Below are 19,016 nucleotides of genomic sequence, written 5' to 3'. Positions count from 1 at the left end.
TGGGCTGCGGGGCAGCGAGTCCAGTGCTAACACTGTCCCTGTGACCTGTCCCTGGCGGGCACAGGGCGGGGACGGAGCCTAGCCCAGAGCCCTCCTCGGAGCCCAGACCCACGGGTCCCAGCCCCCACCTGTGCCTCTGGCCGGGAGTCCAAGAAGGTGCCGAGCGCACCCCTGACCGGGCACCAGCATCCTGGGGCGAGACGTCCCCGGGCCCAGCCCCCTGGCGAGGTGCGGCCCGGCTGTCGCCCCGGAGGCGTCATCTGCTGTGGTGCTCCCCCCCAGCACACCTCCTGCGCAGCCTCCCCCTCCTCTCCTCTCCCGGGTGGCCTGGCCTGCCCCGCCCTCGGGGTCAGCCACCAGAGCCCGTGTGCACGCGGGACAGGCTGTGTCCACGAGTCTGGGGCTGCTGAGGAGTCAGGCGCTTCAGCCAGTGCTGCCCAACACCGTCTGACTCAGTCCCGTCCGTCACCCCTGATAGTTCTCACAGAGCCAGAACAGATAACTCTAAAACTTAATGGAACCACAGAAGACCCAGAATTGCCAAAGCAATCCTGAGCAAAAAGAACAAAGCTGGAGGCATGACCCTCCCAGACGTCAGACGATGCTTCAGAGCTACAGTCTTCAAAACAGCATGGTTCTGGCACAGAAACCAGACGTGTGGATCAACGAGGCAGACCAGAGCGCGGGCAGAGTGCTGGCAGCAGACCCAGACACCCACAGCCAGTTAATCCATGAACGAGAGGCGAGAACGCGCAACGGAGGAAAGATAACTCCAGCAAGTGGTACTGGGAAAGCTGTACCGCCGCGTGTAGATCAGTGCAGTTTCAGCACACCTTCTCACCATACACGAGAAGAAACACGAAACAGCTTAAAGACCCAAATACAGAGCAGGACACCGTCACACTCGGAACTCCTAGAAGAGAGGACAGGCACAGCGTTCTCTGGTTTGAATGACGGCAGTGTTTTCTTATATCAGTCTCCGAATGCAATAGAAATAAAAACAAAAATAAATAAGTGGGACCTAATCAAACCTAGGTCTGGCGTGCTGCAATTCATGGGGTCGCAGAGTCGGACACGACTGAGCGACTGAACTGAACTGAACTGAATCAAACCTGAAAGCTTTTTCACAGTAATGGAAACCATGAACAGAGTGGAGCGGCAGCCTACAGACTGGGAGAAAACATTTGCGAACGACATTATCGACAAGGGCTTCCTTTCCAAAAGACGCAAACAGCTCATACAGCGCAGGAGACGCAGGCTCGATCCCTGATCCGGGAGATCCCACACGTCCTGGGCGGCCTCGGGGAGGAGCGGTGGTCAGCCCATCAGGGTCCCGCCGGTGCCGGGAGTGGATCTCCCCGCCCCAACTCTGCCTGCCTGGGCGGGGCAGCAGCCCTGGCCTCTCGGGGGGCGGGGACTGGTGACATTGCTGATGGGGCTTCCCTCGGGTGAGCTCCCCCCTGGCAGTGCCAGCCGTCTCCCAGGAGGACGCCAGGTCCTCCAGGACAGGAGGGGGGCAGGGCCTGGGTCCCTCCAGGGTCCTGTGGGCTGTCGTCAGGCAGGGGTTCCGCTGTGTCTCTGCCCCTCCGTGTCTGCTGAGGAGTTAGGTTGCCCCTGGTCTGCCCTGTGAGCAGGGGGGCCCGTGGGCAGCTGTGGGCGGGTCATAGGGTGTGCCCTGTCGGTTCAGAGCCAGCTCGTGGGGCCCAAGGCCCGCAGAAGAGCTCGGGCATCAGGACCAGGGGACGCGGAGGCCGTGCAGGCGTGGAGGTGGTGCAGGGCCTCCTGCTCAGTGATGAGGGCCTCAGCGGGCATGTGGATGGATGTGCCTGGTGCTCAGGGAGTGAGCTGGTAATTACACTTCACCGTGAGGGCCATCAATCGTGGCCCTCGCCAGAGCGCCCCCGCGGGAACTGGGGAGGCCGTTTGTTACCTGGTGACTCACAGGAGCGGCTCAGCCAGCTCCAAGCAGACCTTTCCGGGGGCTAGACCCAGGCTCCAGGGCGGCCCCCCACCTGCCTGCCCCCCCCCACCTGCCTTCCCCTCCCCCACCTGCCTACCTCCCTCCCACCTGCCCAGCCCCCTCCCACCTGCCTGCCCCCCCACCTGCCTTCCCCTCCCCCACCTGCCTACCCCCCTCCCACCTGCCCAGCCCCCCCACCTGCCCGCCCCCCCACCTGCCCGCTCCCCCCACCTGCCCGCCCCCCCCACCTGCCTGCCCGGCCCCCCTACCTGCATGGTCCCCCCACCTGCCTGGTACCCCCCACCTGCCTGCCGCCCTCCCACCTGCCTGCTCCCCCGCCACCTGCCCGGCCACATGGTGCCTGGGACGCCAGCAGGAGGGCTGTGCACAGGTCCCTGGATGGCAGGGTGCCCGGGGATTGCAGAGGATGAAGGGGGCTTGTTTGGTTCAGCCTGAAGGAGGTAGCAGGGGCCGGGAAGGACTAAGCCCCCCAGCCCCGCTAAGCTCCTGCCACGCTCCCCCTACCAGATGTTGGAGGAGCCCCCCAGAGGGGCTGACCCCAGTGAGTGTCTGTCCAGCGGGTCCTGGCCACGGTCAGGCCCTGGTCACCAGGCCTCTCCTCCCTCCGTCCACAGGGGCGCCCATGCCTGGACCGAGAGGCCCACCTGCGTCTGGGGGTGCGCCTTCTGGGCGGCTGGGGCCCCTGGGCTCGGAGCCCCCGCCCTGGCTCCCGCCCACAGGTGCCAGGCCAGGAGGGGCACCTGAGCAGCAGGGAGCCCACCGTGGACACCAGGTGATTTAGCGACGTGATCACTCCTAACGCAGTACCTCAGAGCTGCTTGTTAGGTTCCCCCTTTCCTTCCAAAGGCTGCTTGGAGATAAACAGCGGGGCTGTTACACTTTGTCCCCCTCCGTTTAATTAACTTTTAAATCACATGATGTCACCAGACCGCTCTCAGATGCAGGCTCTCAGCCCGGCTCAGGGACTGTGAGCCGCCTGACACGCCCACCCTGGCGAGGCCCCCACCCCTCTCAGATGGGATTCGGGCTCGTCGCTGTGGCCTGAGGTCCCAGCTCTGCTGCGGTGGCCACGTGCCCCGCTCCCCTGCCCAGCACCCAGGACGGGGGCCTGGAAGCCCGAGGGGGCGTCGCAGCCCCAGGAGCTTTGGCCCAGGAGTGAGGCCCAGGGAAGCCGCTCAGACTGGCGAGCCTGAGCTGTGTTCAGACAGAGGCCCTGCCAGGCTACTCGGGAGATGAGACTTCCCCTTAAGGTCGTGCCCTGCCAGGAAACTAAGCAGTGTTTTCCTAATCCGGGTGGCCGTCCTCCCTGGAGGGAAGGACAGCAATGTGTGGGATCCCATCTCCCCACCTGGGCCCAGCCCGCATGCTCTCCTGCTACCAGAGTGCAGAAGGGCCGGCAACCCCTCCCCGGCCTCCCCTCGTGCGCCCTCCTAGCCCTGATGGACCCAAGCCCCAGGAGCACTCTCGGCCATGAGTAGGCTGCGGGGAAGGCAGTGTGATCGGGAACCCTCTGCCTCGCGGGAGCAGCGGGCGTCAGAGCCCTGACTGACTCCCCGGAGTCACGTTGGCTCAGGGAGGCCGAGGTGGGGCACTCAAGCCTTCCTGCAGGAACGGCTCTGCAGGGTCGCCCTAAACCAACGTGCGCCCTCAGGGCTCACTGAGCTTGGCCTCTGCCCCCCACCCATGCCTGGCTCTCTGCCCCAAGGCTGCAGCGTGTGAGTCCTGGGTCCCGTGTCCTGACGCAAAGCTGGTGCTTACTCGGCAGAAAAGGCCGGCGAAGTTGGGAACAATCTGTGGTCTTCCAACTCCCCAAAGAGAGTAATTTCCTCTCCCCGGACAGATGCGAATGTGAGGGGCCTTTGCAAAAATCATTTCTGAAATTAAATCACAGGAAGATACCTTCAAGAAGTGAGGAGATTATCTGTATTCCATTCTTGGGGCCAAAGAGCAAATTCAGCTGCAGGATGTGTTTGGAAATTTCTTTTTTAAATGAATGTGGTCAATGCAAATGCAGCGCTGTCAGCAGGATGAGGAAAGCCCCGCGAAGCGCGTCTGGAAGCCGAGCACGGCCGCATGCAGGCTGAGGTGCTGATGAAACGGAAAATGCACTTCACACATTGTGCACACGCAGACTGCATCCCCGGGCGTTCTGTGCGGAGAATGAAGCCCTTCCTCCCTTTTGCTCCCACTGTCGGCAGTGGGGGCAGGGGGCACCCGTGGGTGAATTCAGGTGCACACGCAGCATCTCCCGCCGGGGCCCAGCAGGGGCTGGGGAGCCGGGACCCTTTGCTTCCACCCCGCCGATCCAGGTGGTGACTGCCTGGCGCTCATCCTACGCCCGACGCCCCATGGGTCCTAGCACTGGGCAGACGCCCCGGGTGACTCGTCAGACGGGCGCCCTCGGCGGGGGCCTCCCTTGGTGGCATCTACGTCATCCATCCTGGCAGCAAGGTGCCATCCAGCCAGAGCAAAGGACGGCCCTGCCCCACCTGTACTCTGAGCCGCCTGGAAATCGCGCGCCTTGGCGCAGCTGGGCGGCAGGGCAGCGTGAGAAGCTGCTGCTGGCTGAGGGCGTGCCACCTGGCGCCAGCATGGAGCCCCTGGGAGCGGGCGCAGAGGACGTGCCTTCAACACGGCCGGACCTCAGGACCTGCCTGGGCCAACAGAGCGGCAGTGCCTGGACAGGGCACAGTGCGGAGCTCGGGGGGTCTCGGGCCCTGGCTTGTGCTGGGGAAGGTGGCTTATGGGGTGGGGGCTTCTCTACAGGAGATGAGTCCTGACCAAACCCACTGCCTTGGAAACGAGTCTCGGCCCGGTCTCCACCCCCACCTTTGGCTTTGACTCCGTAATAGAAAAGCCCAGTAGGAACCGTGTGCTTCAACAATGAGATGTTTTAATTGCATCTTAAAATAGAATTGCAATAAAGAACCTTAAACTGTGACTAACCAATTGTATTTAAGGGAGTCCCAGCACGGTCAGAGGCGGGCAGACTAATGAAGCCGGCCCACTCCCCGAGCCCCAGCCCTCAGAAGGGCGCCAGGACCTCAGCCCGCCTGGCCACCGCGACCCTTCCCCAGGTCCAGCTCCGTCACACCGGGCGGGCACTGCCCGGGTTGGAAACAAGAGGGGAGGGCCGGACCCTGTTGGGTTGATTTATCGTTCGTCAGAGAGCCTCTGGGTTCTACCAGGAAGACAGGAGGCCACCTCCCCGTCAGGACACAGGGAGCTGACCAGCTGTACAGGGGTGTGGGGAGTCGCAAGGAGCCGGCCCTGGCTGCAGTGGGTCTAGGCAGTCACTGGAGCTCCTGCGTGCAGGTCCTCCTTGCAGCCACCCTACCCCCTGGGGGCTCCAGGGGGGCCACGTCGGCTCCAGAAGCCCCGAGATTGGCCAGCCGTTGACGTCTTACTCCAGCCCTCCCCTGCAGCCCATCCTCCAGCTTGGGGCTCAGACACACTGGTCCCGGCCCCCCAGTCTGCTCCATCCTGAGAGGAGGACAGCGGTGGCCACGCCTCGTAACCCTCACATTCCCTGCCCTGCCCTCCCGTCCCCTGACTCCACTGCTCTGCAGGGGGAGCTGGGGAGGAAGGGTCAGCTCTGCAGCTGCACGCACCAGTGCCCGGCACACGTCCGACTGAGGACTGGCCAAGAGGCCATGTGGGCACGGGAGCCCCGAGGAGGGGGCCAGCCTGTCCTGGGGGCACCGGGCACCCCACAGGTTTGGACCCGCGGGATCCTTGGGGAAGCGTCCACTTCCGGCTCCTTTCCCACTTCAAGGACGTGCGATCTAGCTCCAGAATGGACAGCAGGGCCAGACCCTGAGCAGGGAAGGCTGCAGCGGCACCCTGGACGGACCACCTCCGGCCGCCGGGCTGGAGCCTCGGGGCCGCGGGGGCTGCAGCCACGTGAAGCCCAGCGCTCAGGTGGGAAGGGCCGGGGGTGAAGTCTGTTGCCACTTCCTCTCTCGTTTAATTACCAGCGTGTCAGTTGCAGAGTTGAAATGGAGCTTAAAAAGCCTTTGTGAGTAATTAGTGTCAAAAACACAAGATCTACAAAGCCATAAACTCACAGCTTGGTGATGTTACCAAGTACTAATTAAAAAGGAAGAGAGAAAATTCTGTCTGGAGATCAGATCCTCATCCCTGCCAGAGATGGAAAACAAGGCCGGTGCAGACGGTCGGGTGCGGGGTGGGGGGTGGTCGCTCCGGCCCGCGCACGTGGGCTCGGCGGGCCTCCGGACTTCACCCGTGCTCCTGTGGTTCCCCCAGCGCCGGCCGGGCGGGCTTCCCAGGCTGGTCACCTGCTCCAAACACGGAGGCCTCGTCCTGCAGTGGGCGTACCCTCGCGGTCAGGCCCGGTCCCGCCGTCCGTGTGCCCGCGTCCAGCGGTAGTGGCAGAGGAGGCAGCTCGGGTGAGAGGAGAGAGCCCTCTCTTCCCGTCCACGCCGCTCTGTTGATGGAGGGAGACCGCGGCTGTTGGGTCATCATGCCGGACGTTTGTGCCGGACACGCTTGTGCAGCCCGGCGTGAAACGGAGACGTCACACAAGCGTCAGGTTGCACGTAGAGGCGGCAGGGAGGCTCCTGGCATGTCTGCAGCAGGACTGCAGGCTGTGTGTGTGCGAGAGAGAGCGTGTGTGTCTGCAAGAGCATGTGTGTTTGTATACAAGAGAGTGTATGTACAAGTATTGTGTGTGTATGCGAGTGTGCGAGAGAGTGTGCGGGAGAGTGTGTGTACAAGAGTGTGCAAAAGTGTGTGTGTGTGCGAGTGGTGTCAGTGTGTGTGTATGTACAAAAGAGTGAGTGTCTGTGTGTGTGTGTCTGGGACGGGCGAGCGGCTGGGAGGAGCAGGGTCAGGAGAGGCCGAGGGGCCGTGGTGGTGAGCCAGCCCCTCTCTCTGCCATCTTCAAGGCTCGGTCTTGACCTCTAGTTTGGTTCTTCTTCAGAGTCTGGGGGGTTCTAGTTCTCGGCATTTCCATATTCATTTTAGACCCAGCTCGTCGACTTCTCCAGGAAAAGCCTGCTGAGGTGCAGTTAGGACCACACTGCGGCTGGGGTCCCCTGGGGAGAACTGCCCCTCAGCAGTGTTGCATCTTCAGCCTGAGAACGGTCTCTGCTCTGTCTTACCATTTCTAGGGCACAGTCTTATGTCTGTCTGTTGGGTTTATCTCTTAAGTGTTTCGTGTGTCTGGTGCTGTTATAAACTGGTTTTTACTTTTAATTTCGTTTTGTTGCTACTATATACAAATAGTTCGTTTTTATAAAAGGGACCTTTTATTTATGCAGCCTTGTTGAACTCATGCATGAGCTCTGGTAGCCTTTTAACCTGTTGTGTGGTATTTTCTGCAGAGACGGTGGTGGGATCTGTGAGCAGTGACAGCTGCTTCTGCCTCCAGGCTGGAGGGTCGCGTCTCTTTTTCCCGCCTTGTTTCCCTGGCCGGGACCCCCACAACAGTGTTGAGTGGGAGTGGGAGCGGGAGCTTTGCTGCCCCGAGTTCACCCTGAAGGGACGCGTTCAGCTGGAGCCAGAGTGTAGCGTCAGCCGTGGGCAGTTGCAGATGCCCAATATCAGGCTGAGGACATGCCGGCCTGGTCTCGTCCGCGGAGGAATGTTTTTGAGGAACCCGTGTCGGGTGTGGTCAGATGCTCTCTCTGCATCTATTGAGATGTCGTGGTTTTTCTTCTTTACTTTGTCAATATGTTGAATTACTCTTTATAGCAGTAAACCAGCCTTGCGTTCCCGAAAGAGCAGTGTGGTGCGTGAGCTCAGTCCTGTCCGACCCCACGGACTGCAGCCCCCAGGCTCCTCTGTCTGTGGGATTTCCCAGGCAAGAGTACTGGAGTGGGTTGCCATTTCCTTCTCCAGGGGATCTTCCTGACCCAGGGATTGCACCCGGGTCTCCTGCATCTCCTGCTGGGCAGGTGGATTCTTCACCATCTGAGCCACCTGGGAAGCCCTCCTGGGATAGAATGGTATCACCCTCATTACCTGCGTTATCGGACATGCATTGCTTAGTGCTGTGCTCAGAATTTCTGCGTCTGTGTTCCTGAGGATTATCGGACCATGCTTTGTCCCTCGTGATGCCGTTATCCGACCGTGGTGTCCTGGCGACACCTGACTCATAAGGTGAGCTGGAGAGCATTTCTCCTCTTCCATTTCTGTAAACACTTCATGTAGAGCTGGTATAGTTTGTTCCTTAAATATTTGACAGAATTTAGCAGGAGAGCCATCCCGCCCCGGAGACCTCTTTGTGAGAAGGCTTTTCACTGCGATCTCATTTCCTTGAGAAGAGGCAGGACTGTTGAGGTTATGTCCTTCCTTTGTGGTGAGCTTTGGTCATTTGGTGTCTTTCAGAAGTTTTTCTCCATTTGATGACAGTTGTTGTATTTATTGGCAAAAAGTTGTTTATGATGTTTTCTGGTCCTTTTGAAAATCTGTAGAATTCCTGGTGCTGTCGTCTCGCTCATTCATGACACTGAAAAGCAGTTTGTGTCTTTTATTCCTGATTCCTCGGACCAGTTTATCAACTTTATTAATGTTCTGAAAAGGTCACTTTTGGTTTCGTTTTTTCCTGGTGCTCCTTCTACTTCACTGACTTCTGCTTTGGTCTTTTTTCCTTTCTTCTGCTTACTTTGTGTTGACTTTGCCCTTTTTATTTTAGTTTATTATTTTTTTAAAAGAATTTTTTCTTGGCTGTGCCCCACAGCTTGCAGGCTCTTAGTTCCCCAACCAGGAATCAAACGCTTGCCCCCTTATCCACTGAACTCCTGTGAAGCTAGAGCCTCCGTTTGACCCCGTTCTCTTTTCTGATGTGGACACTTAATGCTACGCATCTTCCCGTACCTTATTTTTAAATCTGCTTAAATTTGTGTTAGGGTCCAGAATGTTGTCTAAGTACGTAATACTTGAAGGTAATCTGTATTCTGCAGGCATGCTGTAAGTGTGTGAGGCAGTTTTTTGGTAGGCTCGTCAGAGCTTCTGAATCTGCGCTCGCTTCCTGCCTTCCCTTTCTGTCAGTGGACAGAGGTATTGAAATCTCCCACCGTAGTTACAGATCTGTCTGTCCCCCTTGCGTTTCTGGTGGCTTTCATTTCATGTGTAAATGAATCCCTCTATTGTTTTCAAATAGCCATTTTCCTTGGTAATATTCTTCGCTCTGAAATATGCTTTGTTTGGTATTAACACGGTCACTCCAGCTTTCAGCTTCTGCTAGGGTGGCGTATCTTTTTTTTTATTCTTTCATGGGTTGCACGGGATGGAAATGCCTGGAGGCGGGGTCACTGGGAGCCTTTCGCAGCCCCCCTGCCCTTGTGTGGGCCTCTCCTGGCCGCGGTCGAGCGTCGCGCGTCCTCCGGCAGCCACGCTGCACTCGTGTGGGCCTCTCCGGGCCGCGGTCGTGTGTGGCCACGGTCGTGCGTTGTGCGTCCTCCGGCACCGCGGCCTGCTCACGCACGTACTCCTGTTGCTGCGTTTGCAAGTTCACCGGACTTTTTCCCACAACATCCGGTCTGCCATTAACCCCCCGGGACGCTCGTCCGAGCGCTGTGGGCTCACCTGCAGAAGCTCAGTCTGTTCCTTTTACGCCACCGACTTCCTGAACACGTGGACTTAGGTCGCGACAGCTGCTTTCGTGTCATCTGCTGACTCCAGCACCAGTGTCGGTTCTGGATGAGCTTCCATTGACTGCTTTTTCTCTTCACTGTGAATCACATTCTTCTGGGTTTTGCACAGCCTGTCATCTCTGATGGGTGGTGAATTTCCCCCTGGTGGGGCTGGGTGTCTCTGTCTTCCTGTGACTGCTCCCGCCCAGGCTGTGCTCAGAAGCAATGTTACTTACTTGGAAACGAGTCCTTCAGGTCTTGGTTTAAGATGTGTGAGCCAGGGATGTCCCTGGCGACCCAGTGGCTAAGATTCCATGCTTCCACCGCAGGGCATGCGGGTTCAGTCCCTGGTCAGGGAACCTGAGATCCTGCGTGCCAAGTGGCGCAGCAGAAAAAGCCTTCCGAGCGGGACCAGAGCAGCGGGTGGTCAAGGGTACTGCTCGTCCTGAGGGGAGACCGCCCTGTGCCCTGTGACGCTTTCCTGGCATGGCCGGGGGGCGGGCGGGACCCGGCGGTGTGAGCTTCTGTGATCGGCCCCCTGCGAGGTGCTCAGGGACAGTCTGCTCGGTCCTGCTTCCAACCGTGGCTCCCGTCTCAGGCGTGCTGCCCTGCACCCTCTGGCCGCCTGGTCTCTCCAGCTCTCAGCTGACCCTCCACTCAGAGTGTCCCTCTATGCCCAGAAAGCGTCTCGGGAGGACAGGGCTGTCCCGGGCTCCCCTCCCGTCTCCCAGGGCTGCCCCCTCGCCCCCTCGCCTCCCGAGATGTACAAGCATCCTTGCGTTTCTGTGTCCTGTTTTTCTGGTTGTTTCAGGCTGGCAAATAGTCTCCCTCTGTCTCCCAGAGCCGAGTGTTTGGACGGGTGTTAGCATCTGAGCCCACCTGCAACCCTCCCCTAAAACAGGGAAGTCCAGCTCAGAGCAGTGAAGCGAGGAGCCCGCTGTCACGCAGCGCCTAGCAGAGCGGCCCGCGTGGACCCCAGCTCCCACCTCCCCATCGGAGCCATCCCCCAAGCATCCTGCCCCTCAGACGGCCCCGTGGGCTCCTCAGCCACTCCCAGGCTGTCTGAACGGGGAGGCAAGGAGGGGCAGGCCTCTCGGATGAGGGCAGGAGGGGCAGGTGGTCCAGCCCACTTGACGGAGGAGACGGAGGGACCCGGGCTCTCCCAGAACTGGGGCCCGGGCCGGGGGGCCCAGCCTGCAGGGTCCTCTCTGCCCGTTGAGAGCAGGGGAAGGACGCAGTCAGCCCTGCGGTGCCCGCCCGACTCGCCTGTGCCCGCCTGCCCCCCTTACCCGCCTCTGCCCCCGACCACGGGCCTCTGCTGCTGGGACCGGGAGGTGGCCTGGGCGCCTGCCTGTGCCGGGCGGGGCTCCTGGATGTGACCTCCCGGGGCCTTGCCGCCCCGTGCGCACCCTCCCCCTCGTGAGGCTGCAGGAACAGCTGCGTGTGGATCTAAAACGGAGCATCTGAGAGATGGAGAGCTGTATAAATAGAATAATAATAATAATTGTGGGTTTGAGATCAGTCTGCAACTGTTGGGGTGCCTGGCCTTGCCCCCCCAACAATCGCTCTTGGGAAAGGTCACCCCTTGCCGGGGACGGTGAATTCCAATAACGCTGGTATAATTAGAACACGCAGTATTTAGATGCTTTTCAGTACAATTAAGTGGGGATAATTGGGTGAGCTATTTTCCGCGTGCTGGACATGCTTCCTCGCCAGCTTCCGTTCGTTCCCTGGAACTTGGTGCCGGGACAGTGCGCTCAGCTCCTGGCCAAGCTGTCCTGACCCACTTGCCTCCGCGGCCTCTCTCTTCACGCACAGCAGCGTCTGCCTGGGGCTCCCAGGGGCCTCCGGGACCCAGACACGAGGCCAGCCCCCAGGTGCCCTGGTCCAGGCAGCCACGCCCGGCGGCCTCGCAGGGTTGGCAGCATCTCCTGCTGACAAGGGAGGGCGCCGGGCCTCGGGGGCGGCGGGGCGGCGCCCGCAGGCCCTCGGAGGGCTGGAGGGTCCACGTGGGCCTCGGGCCTGGGCTCCAAGGCGAGGGGAGAGCAGCGGACGTGGATGCGGGGGCACGCTCCACACACCCAGGTTCTCGGGGAGCCCAGGGCTGTGTGCACGTCTCTCCCCACAGAGTGCTAGTGGGCAGGCGGGCATCCCCGGAGGCGCCCCCCCCACGGTGGAGGGCGGCTCAGATCTGGGGGAAGCAGCCAGACGTCGCCCCCGCTAGCCCCCGGCCGTGCTCACAGCAGCCCCAGAGGCCGACCGGTGGTGACAGGGTCCCAGGGCAGGCTGTCCTGCAAGGCCTGGCCCCAGATGCCCTGTCCCCACTGCCAGTCCTGCCTGGCCCGGGCCTGGGGCTGCTGGCACGGACGTCAGCACGTGTCTGCAGCAGGAGTGGGGTGTGGGTGTGTCTGTGTGTGTGTGTGCCTGTTCTCTGAGCTGTTCAGCTCTCGTGGATATAATTCAGGTATTGTTTTTTCTGATCACAAATATAATCTACGGTCACAGTAAAAACCCTGGAGAAAGCAGGAGACCATGATGAGCCACCTTCCACCCTGGCCCTGTGAGCGGCCAGCCAGCGTCCCTGCTCCGCCGCCCTTTCTCACAGCCTCTTCCTCTCTGTCGGTGGGAGTGCTGTGCGGGCGTGGAGGCGGGGGGACCCTGGGGCAGGGCCCTGGCGGTGCAGCCTGGGAGCGCATGAGAGCACCTGGAGTGAGCGAGGTCCTGGCTGGAGGAGCCCTGGTTCTGTTCTGCAGACGGGAGCATCTGGAAGCCTGACCCCAGCAGAGAACAGTGTCCGTGGCAGCTGTCCCCTCGGAGGGCGGGCAGCGGGCTGGGCCTGGGGTGGGCCACCCCTGGACCAGCTGACCTGTCCTGAGGTCCCTGGGCCCTGAGGGCACACGGGTGTCCCGATGTCCCTGGGCACAGAGGGAGCGCCTGGTGTTTGGGCGAGTGGCCCCACATGGCCCCGCCGTAGACGCCATGAGACACGTCTGCACGTGAAGGGCAGTCAGGAGCCCACAGCCCACCGGGGCCTGGGAAGGCGCCCAGAGGAGCCCTGGTTCAGTCAGAGCGGAAGGGCTCTCCCGGGGGCAGGGAGACGGGGGCCCAGGCTGGGAGGAGGGACGGTGGGGTCTGCCCCCACCCCTGGCCAGGCAGATGCAGCTGCCCTTCCGGCCTCTGCCCACCCCCAGCCTGCGCTGGGCCCACAGCTACAGGAGAACCAGCCCCTCTGACATTTAGTGGAGACTCAGAATCAAGAGCAGAAGGCAGAAATGAAAGGATTTTCTCGGTAAAGGTCAGAGTGGTTTCTCGTATTTTTGTGTAAAAACAGTCTGTATTGAGCTCTGACAGGGCTAAGTGGGCAGCAGAACAGGGCCAGCCGCCCAGCGGGGCCGCGTGGCGGGAGGAGGTGCCCGCGGCTGAGTCGGTGCTCGGGGGCCGGGGGGGGGAGGGCAGCGGGCACGGCCTCTGCGGGGGATGAGAGCTAGTTTGGGGGGGCCCTGTCCTGTGGTGCCCAGTGTTTAGAGGGAGCCCTGTCCGCGTCGGCGACAGACACTCTGAGAGGACCTGAGCTGCACACATGAGCAGGCGCTCACGGGGTGCAGGCTGCCCCTCAGTGGGGCGGTGCAGGCCCACATGGGCCATCCGGGGGCCCTGGGACCCCAGGGAGGGTGGGGCGTCTTGGGAGGAGCTGGGCGCTGCCCGGGCCAGTCTACTGCTCTGCACGTCTCGCTGCAGCGGCTCCTGCGGAGCTCTCCCCTCGTGAGCCGCCCGTGGCTCCCGCAGAGCGCTGCCCACAGAGCGCTCCCCTCGTGAGCCACCCGTGGCTCCCGCAGAGCGCTGCCCACGTGACCCACCCGTGGCTCCCGCAGAGCGCTGCCCACAGAGCGCTCCTCTCGTGAGCCGCCTGTGGCTCCCGCAGAGCGCTGCCCACGTGAGCCACCCGTGGCTCCCACAGAGCGCTGCCCACGTGAGCCGCCCGTGGCTCCTGCAGAGCACTGCCCGCGTGAGCCGCCCGTGGCTCCTACAGAGCGCTGCCCACAGAGCACTCCCCTCGTGAGCCGCCTGTGGCTCCCGCAGAGCGCTGCCCACGTGACCCACCTGTGGCTCCCGCAGAGCACTGCCCACAGAGCGCTGCCCACATGAGCCACCCGTGGCTCCCACAGAGCACTGCCCACATGAGCTGCCCATGGCTCCCGCAGAGCGCTGCCCGCATGAGCCGCCATGGCTCCCGCAGAGCGCTTCCCACGTGAGCTGCCTGTGGCTCCCGCAGAGCGCTGCTCATGTGAGCTGCCCATGGTTCCCGCAGAGCGCTGCCCACAGAGCACTGCCCGCATGAGCCGCCCGTGGCTCCCACAGAGCGCTGCCCACGTGAGCTGCCTGTGGCTCTCGCAGAGTGCTGCCCACAGAGCACTGCCTGCATGAGCTGCCGTGGCTCTCACAGAGCGCTGCCCACATGAGCTGCCAGTGGCTCCTGCAGAGCGCTGCCCACAGAGTGCTGCCTGCAGACGTGCAGACCACTGCCCGCGGAGCCGCTGTGGCGCTGTGTGCATGCCTCTTGCCCCTCCCGCGTCTGGACCGGGCCCGTCCGTGGCCGCAGCGCAGGCCTGTTCGCCTGTCGGTGGTCGTCTGTGTCTTGCGGTCGTGCTGAATGCTGCTGCCGTGGACGCTCCCAAGCCAGCTCCCGTGTGGACGTGCTCTCTTTTCTCTTGGGCACGTGCCCAGGAGTGGCGTCGCAGGTCGCAGGGTGCTCTCCTGAGGAACCACCAGGCAGTCAGCACAGTGTCCGCACCAGCACGGTCCTCGCGGCCTGGGTTAGACGGTCCCCACAGGCCTGGGGCAGGTCTCACACAGGCTTCACTTACATTTCCCTGAAGACAGACAGCGTTGTGGCCACCGGTCTGTGTTCTGAGGGAACGTCTGTTCGGATGGTTCTGTTACTTTCTCATTGGGTCACTTGTCTTTTTTTCGTTGGTTGGAAAGAGTCGCGGGTGCGTGCCGCACGTGGTCCTGTAACAGACGCCTGGCCTGGGTTGGGGCGTGTTGCAGGGTCTCCGTGGCTGGGAGGAGTGTGTGTGGGCCCCAGGCAGCTTTCTGGTGGCTGTTACGGGACTGGTGGGGCGGGCGCCCACAGACCAAGGCAGAGCTGGGGTTCAGCTGGCAGGCGGGTTTGGGGTCAGAAGGAGCTGCCTGGGAAGGAGGGCTCTCCAGAGGGTTGCGTGTCACCAGGGTATCCCAGCCCTGGATTCTCCAAACGGAGTGGCGGCCAGCGTGCTATGGGCAGGGGTGGAGCTGACTGGGTCAGGTGGGCAGGCTGGGCAGGTGGCCGCTCCGCTAGGGAAGGGGGCCCACCCTCGGTGGCCACCACCCCCCTGCCCTCCCGCCCCCCCGAGCTGCCCCACCAGCAGCCCTGCCTCGAGGAACAGGGCTGCAGGCCACAGGACCCTGTCTGACCCTTGACGGCCTCTGCCCACGCCTGCGCCCCCAGCTCTCCCAGACCCCAGCAGGCAGCCTCCGCCTGCCCCTGGGCGCTGCCTGTGGGAGGGAGCGGTCACGTGAGCCCTGCCCGAGTGTTCGGGCACCTTTGGGCCTCCGTCCACCCCCAGTAGCTGAGCACCCGGGTTGGCCCTGCTCAGACCTGCCTAGTGACCCCAGCTAGCCCCGAGATGTCTCTGAGCTCACGTGTGAGGGGCTGACCGGCTAGTCTGGGGGCCCTGCCCTGTGGCATCCAGCATTTAGAGGGGGCCCGTCTTCTTTCCTGGTACTTCCGCAACTTGAGCTGACGTTTAGATAAAGAAGCGTGGAAGGAATCAACCCCTTGGGTTCTCCAGGACGCCTGGCCCCCACCTGCCGCCTGCAGGAAGCCCTCCAGGAGGGGTGGCCCCCAGCACACCCTCAGCTGGGAGTCCCTCCACTTCTGCCAGAAGCCTCACAGCCAGAAAGGACGGGATCTGAGCTTGGACGGGTGGGTGGGTGAGCTCCAGAGGCTTCCTCGCAGAGACCCTGCCCTTGCCGTGCGGCCGGCCCGAGGGCGGTGGGTGAGGGAGGCCCTGCTCTGCGGCCTCTCGGCCATCCCCTCCTCACTGGGCACAGCCCGTGAGTGAGACCTGCCTCAGACTGCGTGTGGCCAGACGGGGCCCTCACACCCGGCTCCAAGTGTCCTCACGAGGGTGGGGGCTGAGGGCAGGGGTGCCAGGTGGGCTGACCTGGGGGAGCTGGAGAGCTGGAATCCAGATGCCCATCTGCTTCTGGACCCTAGAGAAGGGGTGAGACCCTGCCCGTGAGGCCTGAGGCTCAGCCTCGCCCGCGGGGCCATGCCTGGACATGGGCGACGGCCAGGCCGCCTGTCTGCGTCTGGACCTGGGGTCTTGCGGGGGGGGGGTTGTCTGCCAGGACCCGCACCTTCTGATGCATCTCCGTGTCCCCCGCAGGCCGCGGGCCCCTCGGGCACCAAGATGCAGCTGCTGGAGACGGCGTTCTCGCGGACGGTGCCAGGGCTCATCGAGCTGCATCTGCTGCAGCAGGACAGCATCCCTGCCTTCCTCAGCGCCCTGACCCTCGACCTCTTCAGCCGCCAGACGCTGGCCTAGACCCCAGCCCCCGGCCTCGGAGTGGGGAACAGGCGGCCGGCAGGAGCCCCGCTGTCTGTTCCTTGGGGTCCCAGCCCCCGCCGGCCGTCAGGCCCCACCCACCCCTGCCTGGCCCCCCAGGCCTGGCCCAGCCTCTGCCCCGACGGGGCATCGAGCCTCCTGGCCTGGTGGGGACTCCTGAGCATCACCCTGCACCCCGCCAGGCACCTCACCCAAGCTCAGGGCCCAGGAGTGCACCTCTGGCCGGGTCGGGGGGGTTAAGCAGCTCAGGGTGGTCCCCGCCCTGAGCCCTGAGCCCATGCCCGCTCTGCAGGGCAGGCCCACCTCCTTGCCCACCTCCTCATCCCCCGCCCTGCAGTGCAGGTGGAGGGGGATTCTGTGGCCAGCTCCCCACGGTGCCCTCTCGCCAACAGCCTGCTCCAGCCCGGCCTGGCTGGGACCAGGCAGGTGAGCCTGGGTGCCTGCGAAGTCCCAGCTCTCATGAAATAAAGGTCCCCTCAGCACCCCAGCCCCTCACTGTGTGTGCATCTGAGCCCCAGGGCTGGGGCCCTCGGCCCTGTGGGCCAGCCCGTGACCACAGACTCACCTCGGGCACTGCCCACGGCAGGTTCTCAGGTCACCACCAGGGAGGCGGGCAGGGCCGGCGGAGCTGGGGCCGCCCCGACCCTGCTCTGCGCTCCAGCCCTTCACTGTCGGCTCTGGAGCTCAGACCTTGACTGTGTGCCTCGGACAGACGCAGCCCGGCCCGGCCCAGGGTCACCGTGAGGTCGGCCCAGGCCCTCCTGCTGGAACCCGGAGCCCCCAGCTCATCCGGCCACACTGAGCCTGGGAGTTACTGTTCCCTCTTCTCAGATGAGAAGGCCGCAGCCTGGCGCGTGGACTGGCTTCCCAGGGCCCCGGCTGCTCCGAACTGGACTCTGGTCCAGCTGGGGCGTGCCGCTCCCCTCCCGTCAGATGCTCCGGGTGCCTCACGCACAGCCGAGCACCCCAGCACCAGCTCTCGGGGGTGGGGAGTGCAGCTTTGTGCCTGACTGTGGTCGCAGCTCTGGGACAGAAGCAGCACTGCTGAGCCATCGGGGGGTGGGGCCCCTGCATAACAAGTCTGGCAGACATCTGGGGGGTTTCCGCTCCCCACACCCCCGGCTCCCTGGGGCCCCAGACGCATCAGCGCAGCGCCCGGTGTCCCCCTTGGCTATGCGACCCTCCTCAGGCAGCTGGGCTGGGGTTCCGAGGCCTGTGGGCCCCCTCCTGCCTCCCCTCAGGAGCCCCAAACCCTCGATGCTGACTTCCTGCCGCTTCACAGGGGGCAAGGTCCCACAGGCTGGGGTCTGGGGACCAAGCTCTGACTGCCCCGTCCTGAGCCCCCTCACCCCATGGAGAGCCTCCTGGAGAGCTGGGCTGAGCCCAGGCATGGGAGAGGCTGAGGCCTGGGCCTGACCTCCCTCCCGGGTGAATCGCTGAGACCAGATGCTGCCAATGGTAATAAAATGCTCAAGTCAGAACCTGATGCACAATCATTAGCCCCTAAAGTGCCCTGTGAGGCCCCGTGTACACCAGCACGTCCCCGCCTACAGAGGGCGCTCACTAGGGCCGGCTCCCCTGCGGGGCAGGTTCTGGGGTCTGCAGGGCAGGGGCAGGAAGAGGGTCATGCTGGCCAGATGGTCCTGTAACGCCGGCCAGGGCTGAGGCACTTGGCCTGTGCCCAGGGGTCACCGCGGGCCACACAGGGTGTGCAGGCCAGGTGGGCAATCCCTAGGGTGGTGGTCTCCGTCACACAGCCAGAACTAAGCTCCTGCAGTCTCAGCAGAAAAGGCGCTGGAGGGTTGGGAGCATGTGAGTCAGGCTGGGAGGCTGGGGTCACATTTGTGCTGAGCCCCAGGGGCCAGGGGCCTGCTCAGCCCCAGCCTGCGCCTCGTGCGCTGGGTCGCCCGGCACTGCCCATCCACTCCTGCCATCACCTCCCGAGAGTCAGCCCCCAGGGAGAACGTCTCCCGGTGGAGCCAGGACCGGCCGCATCTCCGCAGCACAGGGCGTGCCCAGCAGCTAAGCCTCCCCCGAGTCCAGCCTCACGTGAGCACCCGGCCCTGGGCTCCCTGCTGCCCCGGGCTCCCCACTGCCCCGGGCTCCCCACCTTTGTCCACAGTGAGAAGATCCCCGGTTTGGGGCCAGCCCCAGGTTCACAGCGCTTATGCTCAGTTATGAGATTTCTGTCCCCAAAAAGGCAGAAGGAGCTGACCCACCCCCAGGCATGCGTCTGAGCAGGACGGGGCACAGAGGCCTCTGGTATCCTCCCAGCCAACTGGGTCACCAGCCACCAAGCTTGCCCACTTCCTGCACCACTGCCGGCCGAGGGTTCCGAGCTCACTCGCATGGGGAGCCGGACCCCAGAAGGGTCTGGTTCTGGCAGACCCCCTCTGCCACCAGCTCGTTAGTGGGCACTGATGCCAAGACGTTGTTAAGCCGCTAATGACTAATTTTAAGGGATTATTGCGACAGCAATAAGCCGTAATTGCCAGGACAGAATGGGGTTTGGTGTGCACCAGGCTCCTTCCAGCATCCCCCGGGCTCCCAGGGAGGAGGGCGCCCCCTGCCGGGCCCCTGGGGACCCCCGGGACTGGGCAGCAGGGCTGCCAGCTCAGCTTGCCAGCGGGCAGTGTGGTCCCTGTCCCTCCATGTGCGCCTGGTTCAAGCTTGAGATGAGTGTGACCCCGGTGTGGACCACAGCCAGCGCGTCACCCGGGGGTTGGTTGGAAACGCCGGGGCCCGCTGGGTCAGAGTCAGTGTGTGACGCGACCCCGTTCCAGTCTCGTAGGCTCTCCCCTCCCCGCCCCGATGGGAACATCCCAG

The 19,016-nt window shown here is 63.1% G+C and overlaps 1 protein-coding gene across 3 annotated transcripts in view; it reads left to right on the top strand.

Moving 5' to 3' along the window:
• The window catches only part of MAD1L1 (mitotic arrest deficient 1 like 1), a 245,331-nt gene extending 228,654 nt beyond the window's left edge, over nucleotides 1–16,677 (top strand). For 2 of the 3 annotated variants that reach the window (XM_027527258.1, XM_027527259.1), the window contains one exon: nucleotides 16,011–16,677. In XM_027527258.1, the coding sequence (XP_027383059.1) occupies nucleotides 16,011–16,169 (159 nt within the window). In that variant the 3' untranslated portion in view covers nucleotides 16,170–16,677. The remainder of the gene's footprint in view (nucleotides 1–16,010) is intronic. The other variant, XM_027527257.1, reaches the window with a different exon arrangement.
• The last annotated feature ends 2,339 nt before the right edge of the window (nucleotides 16,678–19,016 follow it).

Source organism: Bos indicus x Bos taurus, chromosome 25 (genome assembly GCF_003369695.1).
Source record: "Bos indicus x Bos taurus breed Angus x Brahman F1 hybrid chromosome 25, Bos_hybrid_MaternalHap_v2.0, whole genome shotgun sequence".
NCBI lineage: Eukaryota > Metazoa > Chordata > Mammalia > Artiodactyla > Bovidae > Bos > Bos indicus x Bos taurus.
The sequence above is the reverse complement of the archived record's forward strand: the minus strand, read 5'-3'. Positions and strand labels throughout refer to the sequence as shown.